This window comes from Maniola jurtina, chromosome 22, assembly GCF_905333055.1.
Source record: "Maniola jurtina chromosome 22, ilManJurt1.1, whole genome shotgun sequence".
NCBI lineage: Eukaryota > Metazoa > Arthropoda > Insecta > Lepidoptera > Nymphalidae > Maniola > Maniola jurtina.
The window spans coordinates 10,454,305-10,476,575 of record NC_060050.1 but is presented as its reverse complement, the minus strand read 5'-3'; the positions used below and the strand labels follow the sequence as shown (position 1 = coordinate 10,476,575).

Here is a 22,271-nt window from a genome sequence, read left to right as displayed (position 1 = left end):
AGTCGTAGGCATCGATAGCTTTGATGCCGATGCTATCCGAAGACATGTTTACGGCTACTATTTACAGAAGGAGTATCCAACAAGAAAAAAGTTGGTGCATTCACTGAAGGAAGCTGGATTATTCTTCGGTGGGGAAAGTTCTTTAACGAAGATTTTGAAGACCATTGGATTTCGATACAAAAAATGTAACAAACGCAAAATATTGATGGAAAGATTTGATATAGCGATGGCAAGGTATACTTTTTTACGGCAAGTGAAAGAAATCAAAAATTGGCAAAATGTTGTGTTCTTGGATGAAACATGGCTTAATGCTAACCATACTGTAGGCCGTTCTTGGAACGATGACACAGCAGCATCTACTTCCAAAGTTCCTGTAGGAAAAGGATCGCGACTTATAATTTGTCACGCCGGAACCATCAACGGGTTTGTCGAAGGTTCTCTCATGGCTTTTGCGTCAAAAACCACTGGAGACTATCATGAAGACATGAATGGAGAAAAGTTTACTGAATGGTTTACCTCAATGTTGTGTAGCCTCCCTGAACCATCTATTATAATTATGGACAACGCCCCATACCACTCGATGCAAATTGACAAGCCACCTGCCCAATCCCAAAAGAAAGCTGATATCGTCGCATGGCTTCGTAAAAATGGCGTAGATGCAAACATGAATATGTTAAAAGCGGAATTAGTACGTCTTTTAAAAGAAAACAAACCAACCAAGATCCGATACGTCATTGACGAAATAGCATTAGAACATGGGCACAGAGTTATACGGTTACCGCCTTACCATTGTGAGTATAATGCGATTGAGTTGGTGTGGGCTCAAATTAAGGGATATGCTGCAAGACACAATACAGAACCCCCATTTACCACAAAAAAAATGCTAAAATTATTAGAAGAAGCTTGTGAACATGTGACTAAAGGAGACTGGGAAAAGGTTGTGAATAGAACTGTTAAATTAATAAGGGAAGATTATGAAAGAGATGTGAAAATAGATAATATTATAGAAAACGAACATATAATTATTAATGTATGTGATGATAGCAGTGACGACAGTGAAAATAGTAGTATGGACGAATCTGATTAATTATGGCCTTTTGTGGCACCTTTTTTGGTATCTTTTGTATTCATATGTTTCTTGTGTGCATATAAAGTATGTATATTCATTTTCGTTCAAATATTCAGTTCGTTCAAATAAATTAAATAAACATATACATTTTTGTTTTATTAAACCTATTTAATCAGGTACAAAAACAAAACTTAATTGTTTTTTGTTCGAGAATAAATTGACATTCCACATCACTATTGTAATGTGTCAAACCGGCCATCATAGCGTGCCGCTAGTGTAGTGACATTTGCCCTCTTCAAAAGTTCAAGTTCAAACAAACTTCAAGAATGTGCCTGTGAAATGTGAATCACGAATTTCATAATTATTTCACTGAAAAGATCACATAAAACGGTAAATTCTTATCAGCCTGTCTAGCAAAAATCGATCTGCATGTGGCAGGCTCAATGAAAGTGGTTTTTCGGTGTGATATCTGGGATTTTTCGTCTGTTTGGTGTAGTAAGCAAGTTTCAGCGCAGACATGCTCGAGTGCCTTATAAACGGGCGCAGCCTCGGCTGGCGGCTCAGTTCGATCCAACCAACGATGTCGGAGGTTGCTAACCAGTGCTCAGTAGACGTAAACAGCTTGTTCGATATGGACGCATGTTACGAAACTTTTGACAAGGATGGGTATGATTATTCAAATTATTGAATGATTAGCTGATCCTAGCCCCTGGCTTCACTTGGGTACAATATCTAGAAAGCCTTTCTTAATGCAGTTCTAAGTTTCAGAGAGAAAGTACATACAAGATCTCAAGTTTCTAGACCTAACAATATTTTAAACTGGATGTTGATATAATGTCAGTCAGACTTTCTACTTTTATATATTATACTAGCTTATGCCCGTGACTTCGTTCGCGTGGACCACCCAAATTTTAAACCCCTATTTAATCCCCTTAGGAGCTGTATTTTCAAAAATCCTTTCCTAACAATCACTATGTCATAATAGCTAACTTCATGCCAAATTTCAGCCTTATCCGTCCAGTAGTTTGAGTTGTGTGTTGATAGATCTATCAGATAGTCAGCTTTTTCTTTTATACATTTAGATGCAATTCTATATTTTAGCGGTTCAAATTAAAAGTGACCTCCTTACAAATTGCTTCATATAAATGTCTGTGGAATTTCGAATAGGTATCTTACATATGGGTGCAACCGTTGACGATGCCTTGTTATACGATAGCAGAAAGATGAAAAAAGAACTAGGTCAAAAAATTCTTGGGCACACTCCAAAATATATCCTGTAAGAATATCAATAAATCTTAGCTACTTTTACCCTGGAAAATAAAAGGGCTTGCGGACTTTTGAAATATCTACGCAGGCAGTTGTAAAAGACAGACAAACAAACAGATAGCAAAAGCTAGTTCTTTACAAAGAATAATTAAGTTACAGGTACTGCATGCAAGGCCAAACAATTACGAAATAATAGCATTGTAGCAAAAACAACACTTGTTTACATAGCTATAGATTAAGCTATGTGAATTATTTTGTCCATCAAGATAGGTCTTTATTGCTTACTAGCCGATGCCCGCGACTTTGTCCGCGTGGATTTAGGTTTTTCGAAATCCCGTGGGAACTCTTTGATTTTCCGAAATAAGAAGTAGCCTATGTGCTAATCCAGGATATTATCTGTCTCCATTCCTTTCAGCCAAATCCATCCAGTTTTTGCGTGAAGGAGTAACAAACATACACACACACACATACAAACTTTCTCCTTTATAATATTAGTGTGATGTGATAGTGTTATAACAACAATATAAAGTTAAACAGCACCAAAACCCGACTACTACCCGCGAACTGCCTATAGGTGGCGATAGATATAATAAATTGTTTTCTGTCGCTCAGTGTATTTTAACATTGTACTCAATTGTATTCGTGAAGTCAAAATTTTTTCCTCTTTCCTTTGTTATCCCACTCGATATACTTAATAGCAAAAAAAAATTTTTGGAGACCCCCATTTTTTTGGATGTAACATCCGTCAGGTCAATTTTTTTTCATATAAAATGTAGCCTATGTCACCGCACTAATAACAAATTGATTGACACCTCATTCATCAAAATCTGTCCAGTTAGGCGCTATGGTGGGACACAGAATCTGATACAAACGTACATACATATTATATACATAGACTGCTAAAATCATAACCCTTCCTTTTGGTTATATCATGTCGTAGTCGGGATTTTTTTTTTATTTATTTTAAGTTAAAATAAATAATAAAATAAAAAAGCCTTATATTTATCCTTAATAAACTAAACAAAGAATTGGTTGACAAAAAAATAATAATTTTCATTTTAATATTAAGGACCTCTCATTGAGTAAAGGCCTCCTCCAGATTTCTCCAGGTCTTCCTGTCTAGGGCCTTTTTTTTCCAGTTAATGCCTCCCGTTTTTTTGATTTCATTTTCCCAGCTTTCGACAGGTCTACCTCCCTTTCGTTTCCCAACTGGGCCACGCCATTATTATTTTAAGTTATGGTCCTTAAAAAATCTCTAGAGTATTATAGGTCTATGATAAAAAACTAAAAAACTGAAAAATTAACAACTTTATGTCATGCTCTACTTCATAATAATTTCAAATGTCTTTAGTTTGTGTAAAAAAAATGTTTTCTTTGGCCAAAAATAGGCGTAATTACAAACGTCGATTAGCAATTATCACTTTACCGTTTTTGACTAAAAAATCTTGTGTCTCAAGCAAGATTCATTCACCCGGCCTCTCTCGTGGTGAGATGCAGTTAAATGGAAAGAATGATACGCTTAAACAACGTTGTTTCCATCATCTGTGGAAACATCACTGTTTTAGGTTCCACTCGCCGACGAGTTATCGCTTTGATGAAGCGGGCTGCGGCAGCGTAACGCCACGGTGACGTGTCCAATGCAACTGCTTTTTAGGGTTCCGTACCTCAAAAGAAAAAATGGAAACCTTATAGGATCACTTCGATGTCTGTCTGTCTGTCCGTCTGTCGTGCCTGTCAAGGAAACCTATAGGGGACTTCCCGTTGACATAGAATCATGAAATTTGGCAGGTAGGTAGGTCTTATAGAACAAAGTAAAAGAAACATTCGAAAACTGTGAAATTGTGTTTTCATCATTAAAAAAATTTAAAATGTGTTTCAATTTCCCAAGTAAGATAACTGTACCAAGTGGGGTATCATATGAAAGGGCTTTACCAGTAGGTACATTCTAAAACAGATTTTTATTTATTTTTATGCATAATAGTGAGAATCAAATTTTCGAAAAGAAAATTATAGAAGAATTGTTGTTCATACAATTTACCTACCTAATAGGTGTGGCGGAAATTATAGTTGAATAGGTATTAAATACCTTACAATACAAGACTTCCGCTATCAAGCTATTGTGTCCGTTGGCTATAGGTATTGTGTTATGGTGATTATGTATATTATGTACACCTATTGCTTCCGATAAATTACTTATTTATTAGTATAGGCAGGTAATATTATAGATATAGGTATTGAATTTCCTTTTAACAAAGTTTCATTAGGAAAAGTGTAATTGCAGAGTTTCTTGGCGCCTCTTCTCAGTAGAAATTGCTTTCCGAATTAGCGGTAGAGTCTTGACTTGTAAGTTGGCCTACATGACAGGAATATAGTTTTAATTTGAACTTTTAAGTAAAAAATAAATAGGTACAGGTACAGAACCAGTGGTACCACAGATGACAGAATCTGTGTGTGGTACAGTGCCTACAGGTACAGGAAACTTCTGCGATCTTCGCCAAAGTTGCATTCAAAAGTATAGGAATTCATAGATGTTTTCTTTACAGAGATGGACAACTAAACCTCGATGAGTTCAGATTGATCTGTCGTGCGTTGTTCCGGAACGACAAAGGCCACATCTACCCTCTGTCCGAAGAAAGAGCGCGGCACATCTTCCAGGTGTTCGACAAAAATGACGACGGGTTCATCGACAAAGACGAGTTCACCTTCTGCTGGAATCATTGGATCAAAGTGGTAAGATTGCCTTAACTCCTAAACTCTTGCTTTTCCAGGCCTGTTCTCGTATCTGAATAATTATTAATAGCTCTTTCACACAGGCTGCGTAAGAGTAGACGTAGCGCGTACCATTGCGTTGTAATGTATGGAACTGAATGAAACATGGCACACCGCTTGCCTAAAGCGTGGACGTATGCGTAATCCAAAGGAGTTTACGTGCGTTACTACGCACGTGTACACAATTGGTGTGAATCGGCCTTAAGCCTTTGAACTATGTCGGTCGCTTTGGTTCTTCTGCGAATTTCCTCGTTCCGGATTTTATCGCTGAGAGTAATCCCAACATAGCTCTCTCCATAGCGAGCTGAGCGACTTTTAGTTTGTGGACGAGGCCAACTGTTAGTGTCCACGTTTGAGTCATCATCATCATCATCAGCCTATGGACGTCCACTGTTGGACATAGGCCTTTCCTAAAGAGCGCCACCACACCCGGTCCTCAGCCTTCCTCATCCAGCCACTTCCCGCCAGCCGCTTTATATCTTTTTTTTTTATTCTTTATTTTGTGATGGGGCTTAATCACTTCGTGATTATGTCGCCCCCATGAGTAAATCAACTTATATAAAACCTTAATCACTAAGAAAAACATTATTTGTGAGTATTATACGCACTAAAATTACTGGACTGCCAATAACAATTCGCACAACTTCCTCGCCTGCTCCGATAAGGGGCAAGCTAAGAAGCTGTTGCACACCCCCACATCCATGCGCTTTATATCTTCGGTCCATCGTGCTGGAGGGCGTCCCACATTACGCTTGCTTAAACGCGGTCTCCACTCAAGGACTTTCAACAGCTCTCTTCTCAACTTCTCTTGTCAACAGATAGTGCGTCCAGTGAGCGCGTTCCTGATCGTGGACGTGCAGAATGACTTCATCTCGGGAACTCTCAACATCAGCAAATGCAACGCGCAGCAGGACGGCAGCGAGGTTAGTACTGATGATAGAGCGAACATGTTAGAGCGCACTTTCACTTTGTTTAGACTTAAAACTTAAAAGAGAGTTAAAACGACACAAAATGTAGACTGAGGGACATATTAGAGAGAAAGAGTAGAGAGTCAAAATTCTACGCAGTAATATTTAGTATAGTGTGTTCAACTCTTATTATTAAAGTCGATGCACTCTTTTGATACCTATCAGACTTACTAACAAGTGTAAATTAAAAATTTTCAACACCCCCGACCAGTGAAGGTTACAGTAACTAGAAAAGAGCTGATAACTTTCAAACGGCTGAACCGATTTTTCTTAGACTATTCCGCGCCTACGATCCAAAGTATCTGTGTTTTCCAAAACATAATTTTCAAATAAATAATTATGTATATCTAGGCAACGTCCATCTTGACAGCTTGACATTTGTCTATTGACATAATATTAAGGACCTAACGGTTATCTAACCTTCTTTTCTACAAGAAAACTAGAAAAGAGCTGATAACTTTTAAACGGCTGAACCAATTTTTTTGGACACTCTCGATCAAGCCACCTTTCAAACAAAAAAAAACTAAATTAAAATCGGTTCATTCGTTTAGGCGCTACGATGCCACAGACAGATACACAGATACACAGACACACACGTCAAACTTATAACACCCCTCTTTTTGGGTCGGGGGTTAAAAATAATTCCACACTTGCATTTTGCAAGTAAAATTACGGTATTACTAAAATTTGTAACAGTCTGCATTCCGCCATCCGATAGGCATGAAAAATTTTGGTACAAACTAATTTTCCACATAAATGTAAATGGCATATAGCATTTATTATGTACTCTACAATCCAAACACTAAAATACTCTTTTGTATGTAGTAACAAACCAAAATTTTTTTTTCTCTCGTCTGGCTTTACACTGATTAGCCAATGTCAAGTTTGTAGTTATTTACAAGTTAGGGAAACTATATGTATAAGTATGGACTTCGTCTGTGCCGGCACCCGCCGACATACACGCGGCGCCCCTTTAGAGCGCTTCCCAGTCAGAGCCACCACCAATAAACACCAGCCGAACACAAAAACCGGCTACTTCTTACAAAAAAACACTCCAAAAAGTCATAACACGCGCGCCAGCAAACACCACCACAGACGAAGTCCCAAACCAAAATTACAAATAAAAACTTAAATTGAGAATGCGTTAAAAAAATTATGCCAATCAAAACTTGTGAACACGGAAACCTATCATTTCTTTCGTAAGTTGTAACTCAAAAGCCACAGCCTAAATAAATCAGTGGGTAACTGGGTAAGTAGGGATGTACCTAATGAAGCCGATGCGGCGGTCGTTATGCTAATACCAGCTATATTGTCTTGAGACATGAAATATCAAGTGATCAAACGTTGATGTATTCGCGACTGAGCTTGATTGTGACGGTTACCGAGTCTTGTGTAGAGATTAGAGAAGCAGGGGTTACTTTGCGGAAGTCCATGATATGCAAAGAACCAGAAGCTTCTGCTATAATCCGCTGAAACAGAAGATTCTGTATGGTGCAACATGTATGCGATATGTACCGCCCGCCCTCCCACTGCTAAACATGCAGAAAGGCCAGCCATCAAGCAAGCAACACGCACCACAATCACGCAACACAACACAAATATGCCAAAACATTTTTTTCTTAAAAGTTGTAATTCATAAATTATTTGTAGGTATGGATTATTCCCGATGAGTATGCAATATTTGCTTGCTATGTAGTAGAATATGAAGGTCGCTTATACTTATATTATTTTTAATATCCTATGTACTCAATTCTCAGCAATTAAATTTTCATTTCATTTCACGACGCTCGTTTCGCTCCAATACCGGAGCATCCTCAGGAAATGTAGACCTTACAATCCGCCAAGAAGGCGGGCCGTCCATATCGCATGCTGCATGTTTCAGTTAAAGGTCTGGATAAGTCCTTTTTATCCTGAAAATCAAAATGTTCAGTATGGTATTTTTAAAAACCTAAATCAGGAAGTCGCGAGCATCAGCTACGTACAATACGTATATAAACGAATCGATACTATTTTTACGTGACTACTAAATTACAATCTATACCTATCTGTCCTTCAAAGGTTGGTATGTCCTCTCGTGTTACGCACGTGTCACACACACATACACACACACATACACACACACTACTCCACCATTGAATGCATGTCATGGATAGCTAGGTACTCGTATACCCGTACGTTGCGAGGACCCTGTTTAATCGATTGATACCACATCGATATTGCTTATCTATCTTAATTAGTTGCATTGACATAAACTACCATAGCCCTGAAACCACACACACTTAATATTAAAAAGGCGAAAGTTTGTGTGTATGTACGTGTGAATGTATGTGTGTGTATATTTGTTACTCTTTCACGCAAAAACTACTGAATGGATTTAGCTGTAATTTGGAATGGTGATAGTATCCTGGATTAGCACATAGGCTACTTTTTATCCGGGAAAATTAAAGAGTTCCCACGGGATTTCGGAAAGCCTAAATCCACGCGGACGAAGTCGCGGGCATTAGCTAGTAGTGTATAATCTAGGTCTACTTAGGTCTCTTTTCTGTACCACTAATTAAAGTATCTTTTCAAAAAGCAGAATCTTGTACTTATAACCATGATGAACCATGTTTCATATATTATGACAAATAGTAACAGTTCATGCGAGCGGTTAGGCCGGTTACTTAGATTACTATTTATTACGAGGATGAGGTAAGTTATGGCAGTCCAAAATAATCAATGTGAGGTTTGGAATGTGCCCAAAAATTTGGTTCAATTCGGTCGGTAAGATCGCGTGGCTAAGTAAAGGGAATCATTAATATACTTCCATGAAAATGCTTTTCCTTGTCGTTACCGGTGCATCATTTCAACATGCAATACTATTTTTAAGACCTTTAATTGTTAAAATTCAAGGCCAAGAACTATTCTAATTTATTTAGACCAGCGCTTGACTGCAAGCACACTTGCAGTCAAGCATGGCCTAGCCGAGCCTTCTTAGCTAACCCTTGTTCGGAATCTCAAAAAACTGGCCAAGTGCGAGTCAGACTGGCGCACTGAGGGTTCTTGGATATTTTTTCCGACATTTTGTACTATAAATCAAAAACTATTATGCACAAAAATAAATAAAAATCTGTTTTAGAATGTACAAGTAAAGCCCTTTCATATGATACCACACTTGGTATAGTTATCTTTTTGTACACCGATTTCTCAAGATTCAAGATTCTTTATTTGCAGAAACATTTTTTACATTCGAAATTTCTAGCCCAATTGCTAATTTTTTTCAATCAACAGAGGAGGTTTTAGTTAGTAGGTATACAAAACTTGCAGAAATTGTCAGTGGAGCGCACTTGCCTAGAAGTGCTCTGATTCACTTATTTTCCATTGAGCTATAACTATTGAATTTCATGTATGCACAGTTTAACACATGTTTAAACGAGAAGACGGTTATTATCGAAACGGATGATTAATGATCCGTGCAAGACGGGTATTTCCCACAGGGACAGAACCGTAAATACAATATACAACCCAAGGCGATAAACGACTAATATTTTTCAATATACCTATGTATATTTTCCCGAAGAACCTACTATATTTTTGTGTTAAAAAAATAGAAAAATATTCTACGTTTACGCCGTGCGACGTCATTGATCAGATTCACAATAATAAATAATTAATTATGTTAAAAATTTCGATAAACCTATTTTTTTAACCCCCGACCCAAAAAGAGGGGTGTTATAAGTTTGACGTGTGTATCTGTGTATCTGTGTGTCTGTGTATCTGTGTATCTGTCTGTGGCATCGTAGCGCCTAAACGAATGAACCGATTTTAATTTAGTTTTTTTTGTTTGAAAGGTGGCTTGATCGAGAGTGTTCTTAGCTATAATCTAAAAAAATTGGTTCAGCCGTTTAAGAGTTATCAGCTCTTTTCTAGTTTTCTTGTAGAAAAGAAGGTTAGATAACCGTTAGGTTCTTAATATTATGTCAATAGACGAATTTCAAGCTGTCAAGATGGACGTTGCCTAAATACATAATTATTTATTTGAAAATGATGTTTTGGAAAACTCAAATACTTTGGATCGTCGGGGGTGTTATAAATTTTTAATTTACACTTGTAAAATTATTTCTTTAACAGTGAATTCTAGCCCCATATAATAGCGCTATATAAAACATCATATCATTATCCAAGACAATAGGTGTCAGCAAGTAGATGTACAAATTATAAACTTAAGATAATAACCACTTAAAGAGTAGAGTAGCCTAGAGTATGGCAAAAGATATAGCTATTTTCACTACGATTTCCTAGGATTTTATATTAAAAACATAGTATCGGTACAAAGCGTAAAGTATCTATAATAAAAATCAGAGGTAGCCTAGTAGTTGATAGTAGATCGGGTGGTTCGTGACCGAACCACCCGATCTAATATCAACTTTTCAAAAGCACGCGCTTCTAACTTTTCGGAGTTATGTGCATTTTAAGCAATTAGGTAAATATCACTTGCTTTAAAAATGAAAAGAATGAATGAAAGCTCTCCATAATGGTCTCAAAGGTGTGTGAAGTCCGTCAATCCGCACTGGGGCAGCGTGGCAGACTATGGCCTAAACCCTTCTCATTCTGACAAGAGATCCGTGCTTAGTAGTGGGCTGGCAATGGTTTGATCATAAACCATGCAGATGATGATCATACAGCTTTATTGCAACAAAACACAGAAACTACATAATATATGCATAAAGAGAAGGTGCTAGGGTGCAAAGGCGGCCTTAACACTAAAGTGATGTCATAAAGGCACGGTAAAACATGTTTCTATAGAAAAAATACGTGTTTTTTGTATAGCATATACCTATCTAAAGAGCCATGAATCTGTGAGTTTGTAATCAACAACACAATGGTTATTTCCACGTACCTATAGACACTTATGTTCAGCCATCTAGCTAGGTACATTTTATAGGATAAGTAGCTAAGTTGCTTGTAAGACACACATAAGTACTACTAATTCATCATTAGTATGGAACTTTCTGGATGGATTTTCCCTGATGAGCGCCAACCCAACCGGTTCTCAGCCTTCCTCATCCAACCTCCCACCCTCTTTTCTTTATATGATTATGTAAATGATAAAAAAAAACATGGATTCGACTCGCTGCAGCAATGCGCGGGGCTGAAATTGTTTATACATATAGTATGGCATATTATTGTAAATTGAACAGTTGAAAAGAGCAACCGCCGAGTTCCTTGCTGGTTCTTCTCAGTAAGAACGGCATTCCGAACCAGTGGTAAATTATTTTGACGATTCAAAAGCATTTCAAAGGTTTACTTGAATAATATTACATTCTATTCTGTATCGTTGGTCCATCGTGCTTGACTTCCTAAAATCTAAATAAGAATCCAAGTGTTCCATTTTACTAGGTAGGTACAAGTTTGTGTTGGTACTTTCGTGTGATTCATGGTATCTTCTATTCGGGTCGACAACAACCCCTCTATTACCCGGCTTCGGCAAACACATTCCTTTCAATTGTAAAGGCTTCAGCATAACTTATTATAAAACAACTCAAAACTCGATTCAAACTTGATTCAAGCTGTACCAAATCGGTACGTTCCCACCCGATCGCACGGGTGGTGGTTAGGGCCGTCACTTTATCGTTGAGCAAAAAATATTACCACTAATGCGCCGGCCATACAGGCCGCGTATGCGTCGTCGCGTAAGCGTAGACGTAGCGTGTACCACGACGTTGTAAATTGTAATGTATGGAACTGTATGAGACATGGCATACCGCTTGCGTGACGTGAACATACGCGTAGACGTAATGCGTGCAGTTATGTCTATGGATTCACATGCGTCACTACGCGCGTGCTCACGTGTACGTGCTTGGTGTGAATTGGCTCTAATTCCGGCAAAGTCGCACCGCTTAATGACGTAACCCAATCACTGGTCGCCCCGCCGGTTTCTCGCCTGTCCCGTTTAGTGACGAGCGAGGGAGATGTTGAGGATGGGGAACGGGGAGAGGGAAACGAAGCCCTCGCGAGGACCTGTGGATGATGGACACGGGGAAGTCCCTCGTTCACAGTGTGGTCCTCGGATTGGTTTGCGTGCTATGGTTCCGGCATGCCTCTAACGGTGTTTAGGGGCACGTAGTGTCTCAGTTGTGGGTCTGCTGCGGCAGACATTCGCTGACGGAGTAACGGGGTGTTGCCGGTCCCTTGAGCTCCGTCGTCATCGGTGGGATGGAAGTTCGTGAGGTCTTTAGTCGGTGCGAGTCCGACAAAACCAGTGCGTTTCCCCCGTGGCCGGTGCGACGGTATCCATGACAGGTTTTCCTCACGCAAAAAAAAGGTTTTACGGAATCGAACCGCTGGTGTCAACCCTATCACCAATAAGGCGGATGGCCGCGGCAGGCGGTGCCAGGCACTGTTTCGATAGCCTAATTGCATTTCGCCACCTGTACGTGTGAAATGTGAAGGGGTGTATCTGCGTCTAATTCCGGCGTTGAAGGGTGGTTGAAAGCCTCGACAGCCCGTTTGATTAACACCATCGCAATTATGAACTAGTTGGTGGATTTTTGCTGGTTCTATTTGTGGATCGTTTGCGGTTTAGTTTGGGGTCTTCAGTTGATTAGTAGGTAGATTAGATTTCCGTGGGGTTATCTCGAATGGCAAAAAAGTTTTACGCCTCAAGGCTAAGGTTAAGCTTTGTTTCTTCAGGGTCAAACTTTAAGTTTTCCTCATCCGACAAAAGAATCTTAGTAAGTTATATCTTAGTAAGTTATACTTACGTTCAATATTTTTTTATCATCTCTCTAAAAACTCCTTTTAGTTAGTTATTCCATAAAGATTTCTTGTAGAAGTTCCTACAAAAGACCTATGTCTCGAATTGTTCGACTTCATTGCAAACCACAGCTAATGATACGATACGATGTATAACCACAGATAACCTGCACCTCACGATATTTTTTCTTTAAATACCTATTAATAATCATTTGATTTAAAAAGCACTGAAGACTAAGGTAGTAACTAAGATTACATTGTTTTTAAAGTTACTTAAGAAATATCATTTCTTTCTCAATAATTTTGATAGAGTCGATGTGAAACATAGAGTTCCTCAGGGGAGTGTTGTCGATCCAAACTTGTTTATTTTCTACATTAATGTCTTGAGTTTAATTCATTTATTTATTAGAAAAGTCTGTTCCTTAACCTAACTTTAATACCATTGAGTATCGAAGAAAATTACCAGCTACAGACGGTTGTGTATTTCACTACGGACCGCTAAAAGTAACAATTGACAATAACGTGCTTCATTTCATTGAATCAACGTTTTTATTCAACTGAACTTAGGAAAACAAACTCCGAAGCCGTATTTAATCAAACAAAAATTTGACATAGCTCCACCCTTTAGATCCACCCCAATGCGGTTAGTGGTACCAGGCACTCACAGCTTCGATACTCGCATTGCAATCCACCACCTCTGTTTTTAATTCTACATCGATACCTTGAAAGTATTTTCGATTAAAAAGTCGGATATTGGTTATACATACGGTTCTTCTGATGTTTTTCTCTAACCTAAAAGAGTATGTACCTGCGTCTTTTCCTTCTTAATATTGCTAAAAAAGGACGTTGGCGTACGTACGGACCCCTATAAAAATACACATGATCAATCCATCGTCGGCCCACTACTGAGCACGGGTCTCTTCTCAGAGTGAGAAAGCTTTAGGCTATAGTCTGCCACGCTTGTCCAATGCGGATTGGCAGATTACACATCTTTAAGAACATGGAGAACTCTCAGGCATGCTGGTTTCCTCACGATGTTTTCCTTCACCGTTAAAGCAAGTGATACTTAATTGCTCAAAACGCACATAACTGAAAAGTTAGAGGTGCGTGCCCGGGATCGAACCCCCGACTTCCGATTAGGAGGAGGATTTTAGGAGGATAAAAATACTGCACTTCGGAAAATTTCAGCTGTTACGGTTCATGATATACAGCCTGCTGATAGACAGACAGACCGACGGACGGACAGCGAAGGCTTAGTAATAGGGTCCCGTTGGCCCCCTTCGGATACGGTAGCAGGTGGTAGAGAATTAATGTTTACTGCGGAAGTTCTAGTTCACAAACTAGATGGCGTTGGCCGACGTTACCACGCTCTAGATTTTGTGTGTATGGGAAACTTAGCCATTTCCAAATCAGACACAATAAAGCGCATGTTGTAATTTTTGGAGGTGATCCAATTGATGATTTGGATTCATCTTTGACATATCTACGTCATATTGTATCCGATTGGAATCCGAGGCACATCCGAGATGTTCTCACGGATGACGGAAGTCGGATGTAGTGCGTGAACTAGCTATCATATAAATTCTATAACTACTGCGGATGCGGAACGTATTTTCACGCGGATCAGATCAGATGAGTGCAAAACCGTCCTTAATGACTTATACAGGATGTTTAGTAATTAGTATATAATGACGACACGTACCCATGCTACTTTGGTGATAAACACAATGCTGACGTATAATGACGAAAAAAAATTATAAAAATTTCCATACAATTTTTTTTTTAATGACAAAGTTTTCATGACCCTAACGTGCCCTAACTCATTGAGATCGTTGGCTCCGCCTATTTAAAAAATGGCCAACGATCTCAGTGAGTTAGGGCATAAAAAAAATTAAATTTTGTATGGAAATTTTTATAATTTTATTTCGTCATTGTACTTCAGCATTGTATTTATCAGATTAAAGTAGAATGGGTACGTGTCGTCATTATATACTAATTACCAAACACTCTGTATATATTAATTTACACCACATCTTCAATATTAGGATAAATTATGACAAAAAAAAATTAAAATACTAGCCAAGCTGATACCCTTGACTTCGTCCGCGTAGAATTAGGGGTCAAAATTAAAAATCCAGTGGAAACTCTTTGATATTCCGAGAAAAAAGTAGCCATGTCCATCCGTGGGATGCAAGAAATCTCTGTACCACCTCAAAATCAGTTTTAAACTGAATTAATATAGATTCAAGTACACTTATATGATATCTCAGCTTAAGATTCAAAATAGGTAGGTACGTAATAACTATTCATACGGAAGTATATGGATCGAGGAATCTGAATTAGAGCTTTATGAGCGTATACATGACGTTAACATGAACGCTTTTTCAAAAATTTATAACAACAAATAATAAAAATTGCTTTCCGTCCGTCCGTATAAAAAAAGTAGTGTACTGTTAGATATATCTCATAGACATATAAACTTTAGCGCAACATAACGCCGCCTAGCGCTATCTAGTGCTTGAGCAAGGAATTAAACATTTTGCTACAGCTACCTACAACCATTCCACGTTCCGTATCTAAGCAGTTTTTACGATCGTGTGGATTAGTTTGACTTTTTAACCGACTTCAAAAAACCGGCTAAGTGCTAGTCGGACTCGCGCACCGAGGGTTCCGTACACGGTTTTTTTTCGACATTTTGCACGATAAATCAAAAAATAAATAAAATATTTGTTTCGAATGTACAGGTAAATCCCTTTCATATTATCATATGAAATACCCCGCTTGGTATAGTCATAATACTTTGAAAATTATTGAAAATACTAATTATTTGTTCATGAACACGTTTTTTGTGATATAACGATAAATTCACGGTTTTGGATTTTTTACTTTACTTGTGCTATCAGACCTACCTACCTGCCAAATTTTTCACGATTCTAGGTCAACGTGAAGTACCCTATAGGTTTTATTGACGGATAGACAGAGTGGTTTGGGCATTGGCTATCTTTTCGGGAGGTCGACGGTTCAATCCCGAGCACGCACAAAACTTTTCAGGATGAAGTGCGCTTTTTGCAATTGAAAATCACTTGCTTTAAAGGTGAAGAAAAACATCCTGAGTATGCATGCCTGAGTGAGCATGCATGCCTGAGAGTTCTCCATAATGTTCTCAAAGCTGTGTGAATGTGAAGCCTGCCAATTCGGCCTTTTCGGCCTGCCAGAAAACTTTCTCATTCTGAGAGGAGCCGTTGGGTTGATCATGATGATGATGATGATCACACTAATATTATAAAGGAGAAAGTTTGTATATGTGTGTGTGTGTGTGTGTGTGTATGTTTGTTACTCCTTCACGCAAAAACTACTGGACGGATTGGGCTGAAATTTAGAATGGCAATAGATTATACCCTTGATAAGCACATAGGCTACTTTTTATCCCGGAAAATCAAAGAGTTCCCACGGGAATTTTAAAAAACCTACATCCACGCGAACGAAGTCGCGGGTATCAGCTAGTTGAGCAATATCATTGGAAATAATTATATTAGGTTCGCCTCCTTTATGTATTTTGATTCGCTAACGCTACACATTGTTAAAGTAGATACCCACCTAATGTGTCAGCTATTTCGAAATTGCCCTCGCTGAATAACTTGATAGCTCTTTTGAAAACCCTGACAAAGAAACCGGATATTACATTAAGTACAAGTTTCATTTACTTACGTAATCTTGTTAATTGACCTGAAGTGACAAAATAAAACTCTTTTAGAAGGTATTAGTCATTTCAATCATGACTAACATTCCCCTTTCCTCTCCAACTAAGCGTAAAGCTTGTGCTAGGAGTGGGTACGACAATAGTGCAGGGTGGGGTTTGAACCGCTGACTATTCGGATGTTAGTCCGCTCCTTTAATCGTTGAGCTGTCGAGGCTTATAAAAATTTACTACTTTGCAATATACAGTGTCTTTAACTGGGACAGTATGGAAAAATCCAAAACCATAGGAGAATAGGAGATACAGGGAAACTTTTTTATGAAAAAATTGCCACAGCCAATCATTGTCCTGAATACTGTGTTCTGAAGAAAATATCACTTATGGTAGGGGCTCGTACAGTTTATTTGTATAGACCGTTTTTTCGCAAAGGAGAGTTATAAACTTTTTAAACTTTTTGTACAAATAGCAACGGTCGGAAATATTCTGTTCAGACACCTGAAATAGTGTGTTTGATTGGAATCTAACCTAATCGGCACATTTGCGCCTCATCGGCGGAGCAGGGCCGTGCCAGGCACCTCTCTGACGTGTGAACTTTAAGGCACTTAACTGTACTCAGGCTTTTTCCCTGACGAACTCCAAGCTCAACATTTGCCAAAGAGCAACCTTCAAGCTTCTATGGCTCCTGGCTCTCAGTTATATGGACCTTCTTGACTCCTACGAGTTTTTAGGGTTCCTCAAAAGGAAAAACGGAACCCTTATAGGATAGGGTTTTTCCTCAAAAGGAAAAACTGAACCCTTATAGGATCACTTTCACTTTGTTGTCGGTCTGTCTGTCTGGGTAGGGACGGTCCGTCCGTCCTTACCTAGGGTACCTATCCTAGGGTACTTTCCGTTGACCTAAAATCATGAAAGGCAGGTAGGTAGGTCTTATAACACAAGTGAAGGAATAAATCCGAAAATCGTGAATTTGTGGTTACATCACAGAAAAAAAATTAAAATGTGGTTCAATTGTCAAAGTAAGATAACTATACCAAATGGAATATCATATGAAAGAGCTTTACCTGCACACAGTGTCAGATTATGAGCGTTGTATGCCAGATGACTTGTGGATAAAATATGCTTTTTTCTGAAATCCTCAAAATCCAGCGAAGTAGGCCAAGGCGAGATGGTGTGATGAATACGATTTTAGAGTTACATAGGTTCAGAATAGGTTATGGGAAAATCAGAGAGAGGCCTGTGTGTATATTTCATGTACGTTTGCATGTAGTACCACCAACAGAAGTCGCTGGAGAATTCATAGCCGCGACCACTATGTCAAGCGTGAACGAATGAAAAGATTCATGTAGGCCAACTTTTGGCATAACATTTCAAGACTCCAGCACTATTTCTGCTGGTATTTCTGCCGGATATTGACAGCTTATATTTGTCTCCAGGTGGTTGAACCCATCAACAGACTGCTGGAGTCGGTGCCGTTCGACAGCGTGTTCTACTCGCTGGACTGGCACCCGCCGGACCACGTCTCCTTCATCGACAACGTGCACATGCGAGAGCTACATCCTTCCAGCCCCGTCAGTATTCTCTTCTATTGTTTGCTGCAATAGTGAGCGAGCGTCAATTAATCAGAGGTGATTGCGGTAGTGACATTGTAGCTGTCATTCTACCGCAATAAAGCTGCAGGGCTTGGATCGATTGCGACTACTTGAGCGACCTCGTGTAAGATAATGAAAGGGAGTTTATAGTCGCCATGCAGTTGCAAGCTGCTGGTACATGTCCCGCTCTAACCCGTACTCTACCTGCAGGTGTCAGCGGACAAGGCGCAGGCATACGACACGGTCGTGTTCGCGGGCCCTCCGCCAATGAAGCAGCGGCTGTGGCCGCGACACTGCGTGCAGGACACGTGGGGCGCCGAGCTGCATAAGGACCTCAAGGTATGGAAGAGTGTTCACCTAGGGAAACATGCACTGCATCTGGGAAGCGAAAAACATCTTGGCCGAGAAGCTCTGTTCCTGGCGGCAATCAGGGCCTTACTACCATCGCTTAAAGTAGTAATGTTTTAATATTGTTTTGACATTTTCAGATAAAACTTGTATGAAACTGTCAAAACAATATTGAATTTATTTTATGCGGTGGTAGGAGGGCCCCAATATTGAACGAGAACTGTAAAACGGTGACGATCACAATAGATCGGATACAGGGTCTTAAGGGCCCTGCATGGCCGCTTAATCAGAAAGAAGAAGGTATAGAAGAGGTTTGTCTACCTGCAGGTGTCAGCGGACAAGGCGTAGACATACGACACGATCGTGTTCGCGGGCCAAGGGTTTGACCATAGTCTACCACACTGGCCAAGTATAGGTTGGCAGACTTCACACATTTGAGAATTAGTACTTAGAATTCTCAGGCATTTCCTCACTATGGTTATGTGCGTTTGTTTGAAACTCACATAACTCCGTAAAGTTAGAGGCGCATGCCTGGGATCGAACCCGCGATCCCTATTTAGGAGGCGGATGAGTAACTACTAGGCTTAAGTGGATACCGGGCCTAAAGTAAAGGCCTCTTTGGGTGTCTGGAAGAGATCGCTAGGTAGCGATAAGGCCGCCAAATTGTACCTACCTGCCTATATTTTGGTTTGCTTTGTATGTGTTGTTTCTTTGTTAATTTTGTGGTGTACAATAAAAGTATTCATTCTTTTTGGCACCTTTTCCAGATCGTAGAAAACGCCGTGAAGGTGTACAAAGGGACGAATCCAGAAGTAGACTCGTACTCAGTGTTCTGGGACAACAAGAAACTGACTGACACAAGCCTCAGCACGCAGCTGCGCTCGCGCGGAGCTACCGACATCTATATATGCGGACTGGCCTATGACGTCTGTGTTGGTACGTTAACTGAAATCTTTTATTAAGAGCTTTCTGTTTTTTTTTTTTAGAACATTAGTCATTTTAATCATGACATTCCCCTTTCTCCTCCAACTATGGGGTTTGAACCGCCGACCTTTCGGATTTCAGTCCGCTCCTATAACTATTGAGCTATTGAGCCTTTGTAGATTTACTTATGTCTTTGTAAGCAAGAATTTCGCAAATTCGTTGAAAAAAAATCTATTGAACATTTCTCTTCATTCTTACTTTATTCTGTACTAAGGAACGAAAACATAAACATCAAATAATAGAGTTGGTACATTATACAATACACGTAGTAGTACAAATTTTGTTAACAGGCATTCCGGCCCAGTGGTAGATTATTTTGACGATTCAAAAGCACGTGTAAAAAGTTTATTTGAATAAAAATCTGTTCAATTCTATTCTATAATAAAGTTGTTTTATAAAGTAAATGTCAAAAACAATATTAAATAACCAGAACAGAGAAGAAACACTCCGCAAATGTTGTATAGCATATTTGCGACAATCCGGTGTTTGACAACTAGTCAAATCAGTATCTTTTTGTCAAACGTCAAAAAGCGCGCTTAGTATGCGAGCTTCTATGAAATACTGGCATGTGACGTCACAATGTTTTGTTTTCTTCGTAATCTGAACGTCTTGTTTTTCTCTAGGGGCAACAATCGCTGACGCTTTAGCCATCGGTTACCGCGCAATCCTCATAGACGACGCGAGCCGCGGCGTGGACCTGGCGGACATCGAGCGCACCAAGCAGACCATCATCAACAACAATGGCGTCATCGTCGAATCGCATCAGGTAATAGTTATTTATTTTTTATTTGTACCAGAAAGTTGTAACAATAGAGAGAGAAAGAGAGAAAAAGTGGACAGGGAAGCACTTATCTCTATAAGAGATCTTTAAAAGTAACCCTTGGGCCCTTGGCAGTGCGAGATATAGTTATTTTTACGAGTGCTTAGTTTGAATCCCGAGCGAGCGAGGAATTCTTAGAATCACGAGCGTAGTAAGTCGAGTTCACGACACAAGGTTCGTACGCCTGGACGCGATGAACATCTATAGCAACCGTTGGGAGACTTCTGGAACGACCTGGAACCCGATGTACAATATTTCCTGCCGATCAGTGTATTTATATTTATCACTCACAATCGTTTAAACGCTAAAAACTTTCCTTAGATATTAGATTGCTTCTATCTTTTTGTTTGCGTTGTTACATAACTATTTTATCTTTAGATATTAGCGATGGTGGAAGGACGCGACCGGCGGCCGGAACTAGGCTACAAGCTCGCCATGGAACTGAAGAGCGCGATGGAGGACGAACAATGAATCGTTATCATCAAAAAGAGGGTAGAACCAAAAATAATTACATGAATGACATTTCCATACCAATATTAAGAATGCGAAAGGTGTTTGTCTCTCTGTTATATTTGATATCCCTTGTTAGAAAGATGTACTATTTTACTTCTATAAATTTCTCCATATTATTTCTTTCTTAAACTTTTTTTTTAATACAAAAAGTTAGATATGACATAAGTATCATGTTTGGACTGAAAACTGAAACAATGATCAAGTTCAAGTTTTTCTTATTCCACGAAAATCCGCGTGATAAAAAAACACAGGTAGGTATCTACCTATGCACCGGATTGTATTGTAGGTTACCGATAGCAATCTTCGTAGGGTTTTCCGCCCAATCAATTTTTTGTTACATTTGTTATAATTTTATCAATCATGTTATTGTTTTATCTACTCAAATCTGACTCTTGAAAATAATAAGCACCTAATACCTCAGTACTACCTACTAGTACTACTACTAGTACCTAGTAGTACTAGTACTAGTAGTAGTAGGTAGGTAGGTACCTACCTACTGCCAACTAATCATAAAAAAACACGAATCTAATGTAACTAGCTGATTTTACGATAAGATACCTACCTACCTACTACCTATAAGTGGGATTTGGCTTGTTAGGGTTCAGTAGGATAGCAAGGAATCACCATTTCCGTCCGTCCGCGGCTTAGCATGTCTGTCTGTCTGTTAAGAAAACCTATAGGGTGCTTCCCGTTAACCTAGAATCATGAAATTTGGCAGATAGGTAGGTCTTAGCACAAGTAAAGGAAAAAATCCGAAAAACCTGAATTTGTGGTTACTTTTTTCAAAGTAAGATACAAAGTGGGGTATCATTTGAAAGTGATTTGCCTGTACATTCTAAAACAGATTTTTATCTATTTTAATTCATAATAGTTTTTGAGTTATCGTGCAAAAAATTGGAAAAAATACCCGAGTACGGAACCCTCAGTGCACGAGTCTGACTCGCACTTGGGCGGTTTTTTTATGATAGCGTTATATAACAAAACTTCTAGGAGAGCTCTAAATCTCGATCATCAAACAATAGATTAGTGAGACATGACTTTACTATTGTTATCGTCGATATCGGATGATAAAACGGTAGATCTTACTCGTCAATCAATCAAACTATCATTCTAGGATAAAACTACATGTTTTCCTGAAAGCCAGAGGTGATGTGGCGCTTCCAAAATCAATGGTGGTAATTTAGTACATTACAGTCCAGGCCTGAAATAAAGCGATTACTGGTCGAATATTATTGGAAGGCCAATTCGAAGCCGAGGACTGCTGAAGTGATTAACTTTTCGGAGCAATCAAATACATATCTCTTGCTTTAACGGTGAAGGAAAACATCGTGAGGAAACCTGCATACTTAAGAGTTCTTCATAATGTCATGTACTAAGTACTTATTATGTATTCTGAGATGCTTTCAAAGGTGTGAAGTTTGCCAATCCGCACAAGGCAGACCGTGGCCTAAACTTTTCTTATCTGAGAAGAAAACCGAGCTCAGTACTGAGCCTACTAGTACTACACTGAACT

At 39.1% G+C, this 22,271-nt stretch overlaps 1 protein-coding gene across 1 annotated transcript; it reads left to right on the top strand.

Moving 5' to 3' along the window:
* The first annotated feature begins 1,383 nt into the window (after positions 1–1,383).
* LOC123876971 lies at positions 1,384–21,465 on the top strand. The gene is made up of 9 exons (XM_045923439.1): positions 1,384–1,735; positions 4,879–5,065; positions 5,923–6,027; positions 17,938–18,072; positions 18,304–18,432; positions 19,209–19,377; positions 20,049–20,191; positions 20,624–21,178; positions 21,240–21,465. The coding sequence occupies exons 1-8, from the start codon at positions 1,587–1,589 to the stop codon at positions 20,714–20,716; spliced, it is 1,110 nt and encodes a 369-aa protein (XP_045779395.1). The 5' UTR covers positions 1,384–1,586; the 3' UTR covers positions 20,717–21,178; positions 21,240–21,465.
* The last annotated feature ends 806 nt before the right edge of the window (positions 21,466–22,271 follow it).

Coding starts and splice junctions, on each gene's coding strand:
- LOC123876971 (XM_045923439.1), top strand. CDS start 1,587: ATGCTCGAGTGCCTTATAAACGGGCGCAGCCTCGGCTGGCGGCTCAGT. Junction 1,736..4,878: donor GAAACTTTTGACAAGGATGG/GTATGATTATTC, acceptor TTTTCTTTACAG/AGATGGACAACTAAACCTCG. Junction 20,192..20,623: donor TCATCGTCGAATCGCATCAG/GTAATAGTTATT, acceptor TTTTATCTTTAG/ATATTAGCGATGGTGGAAGG.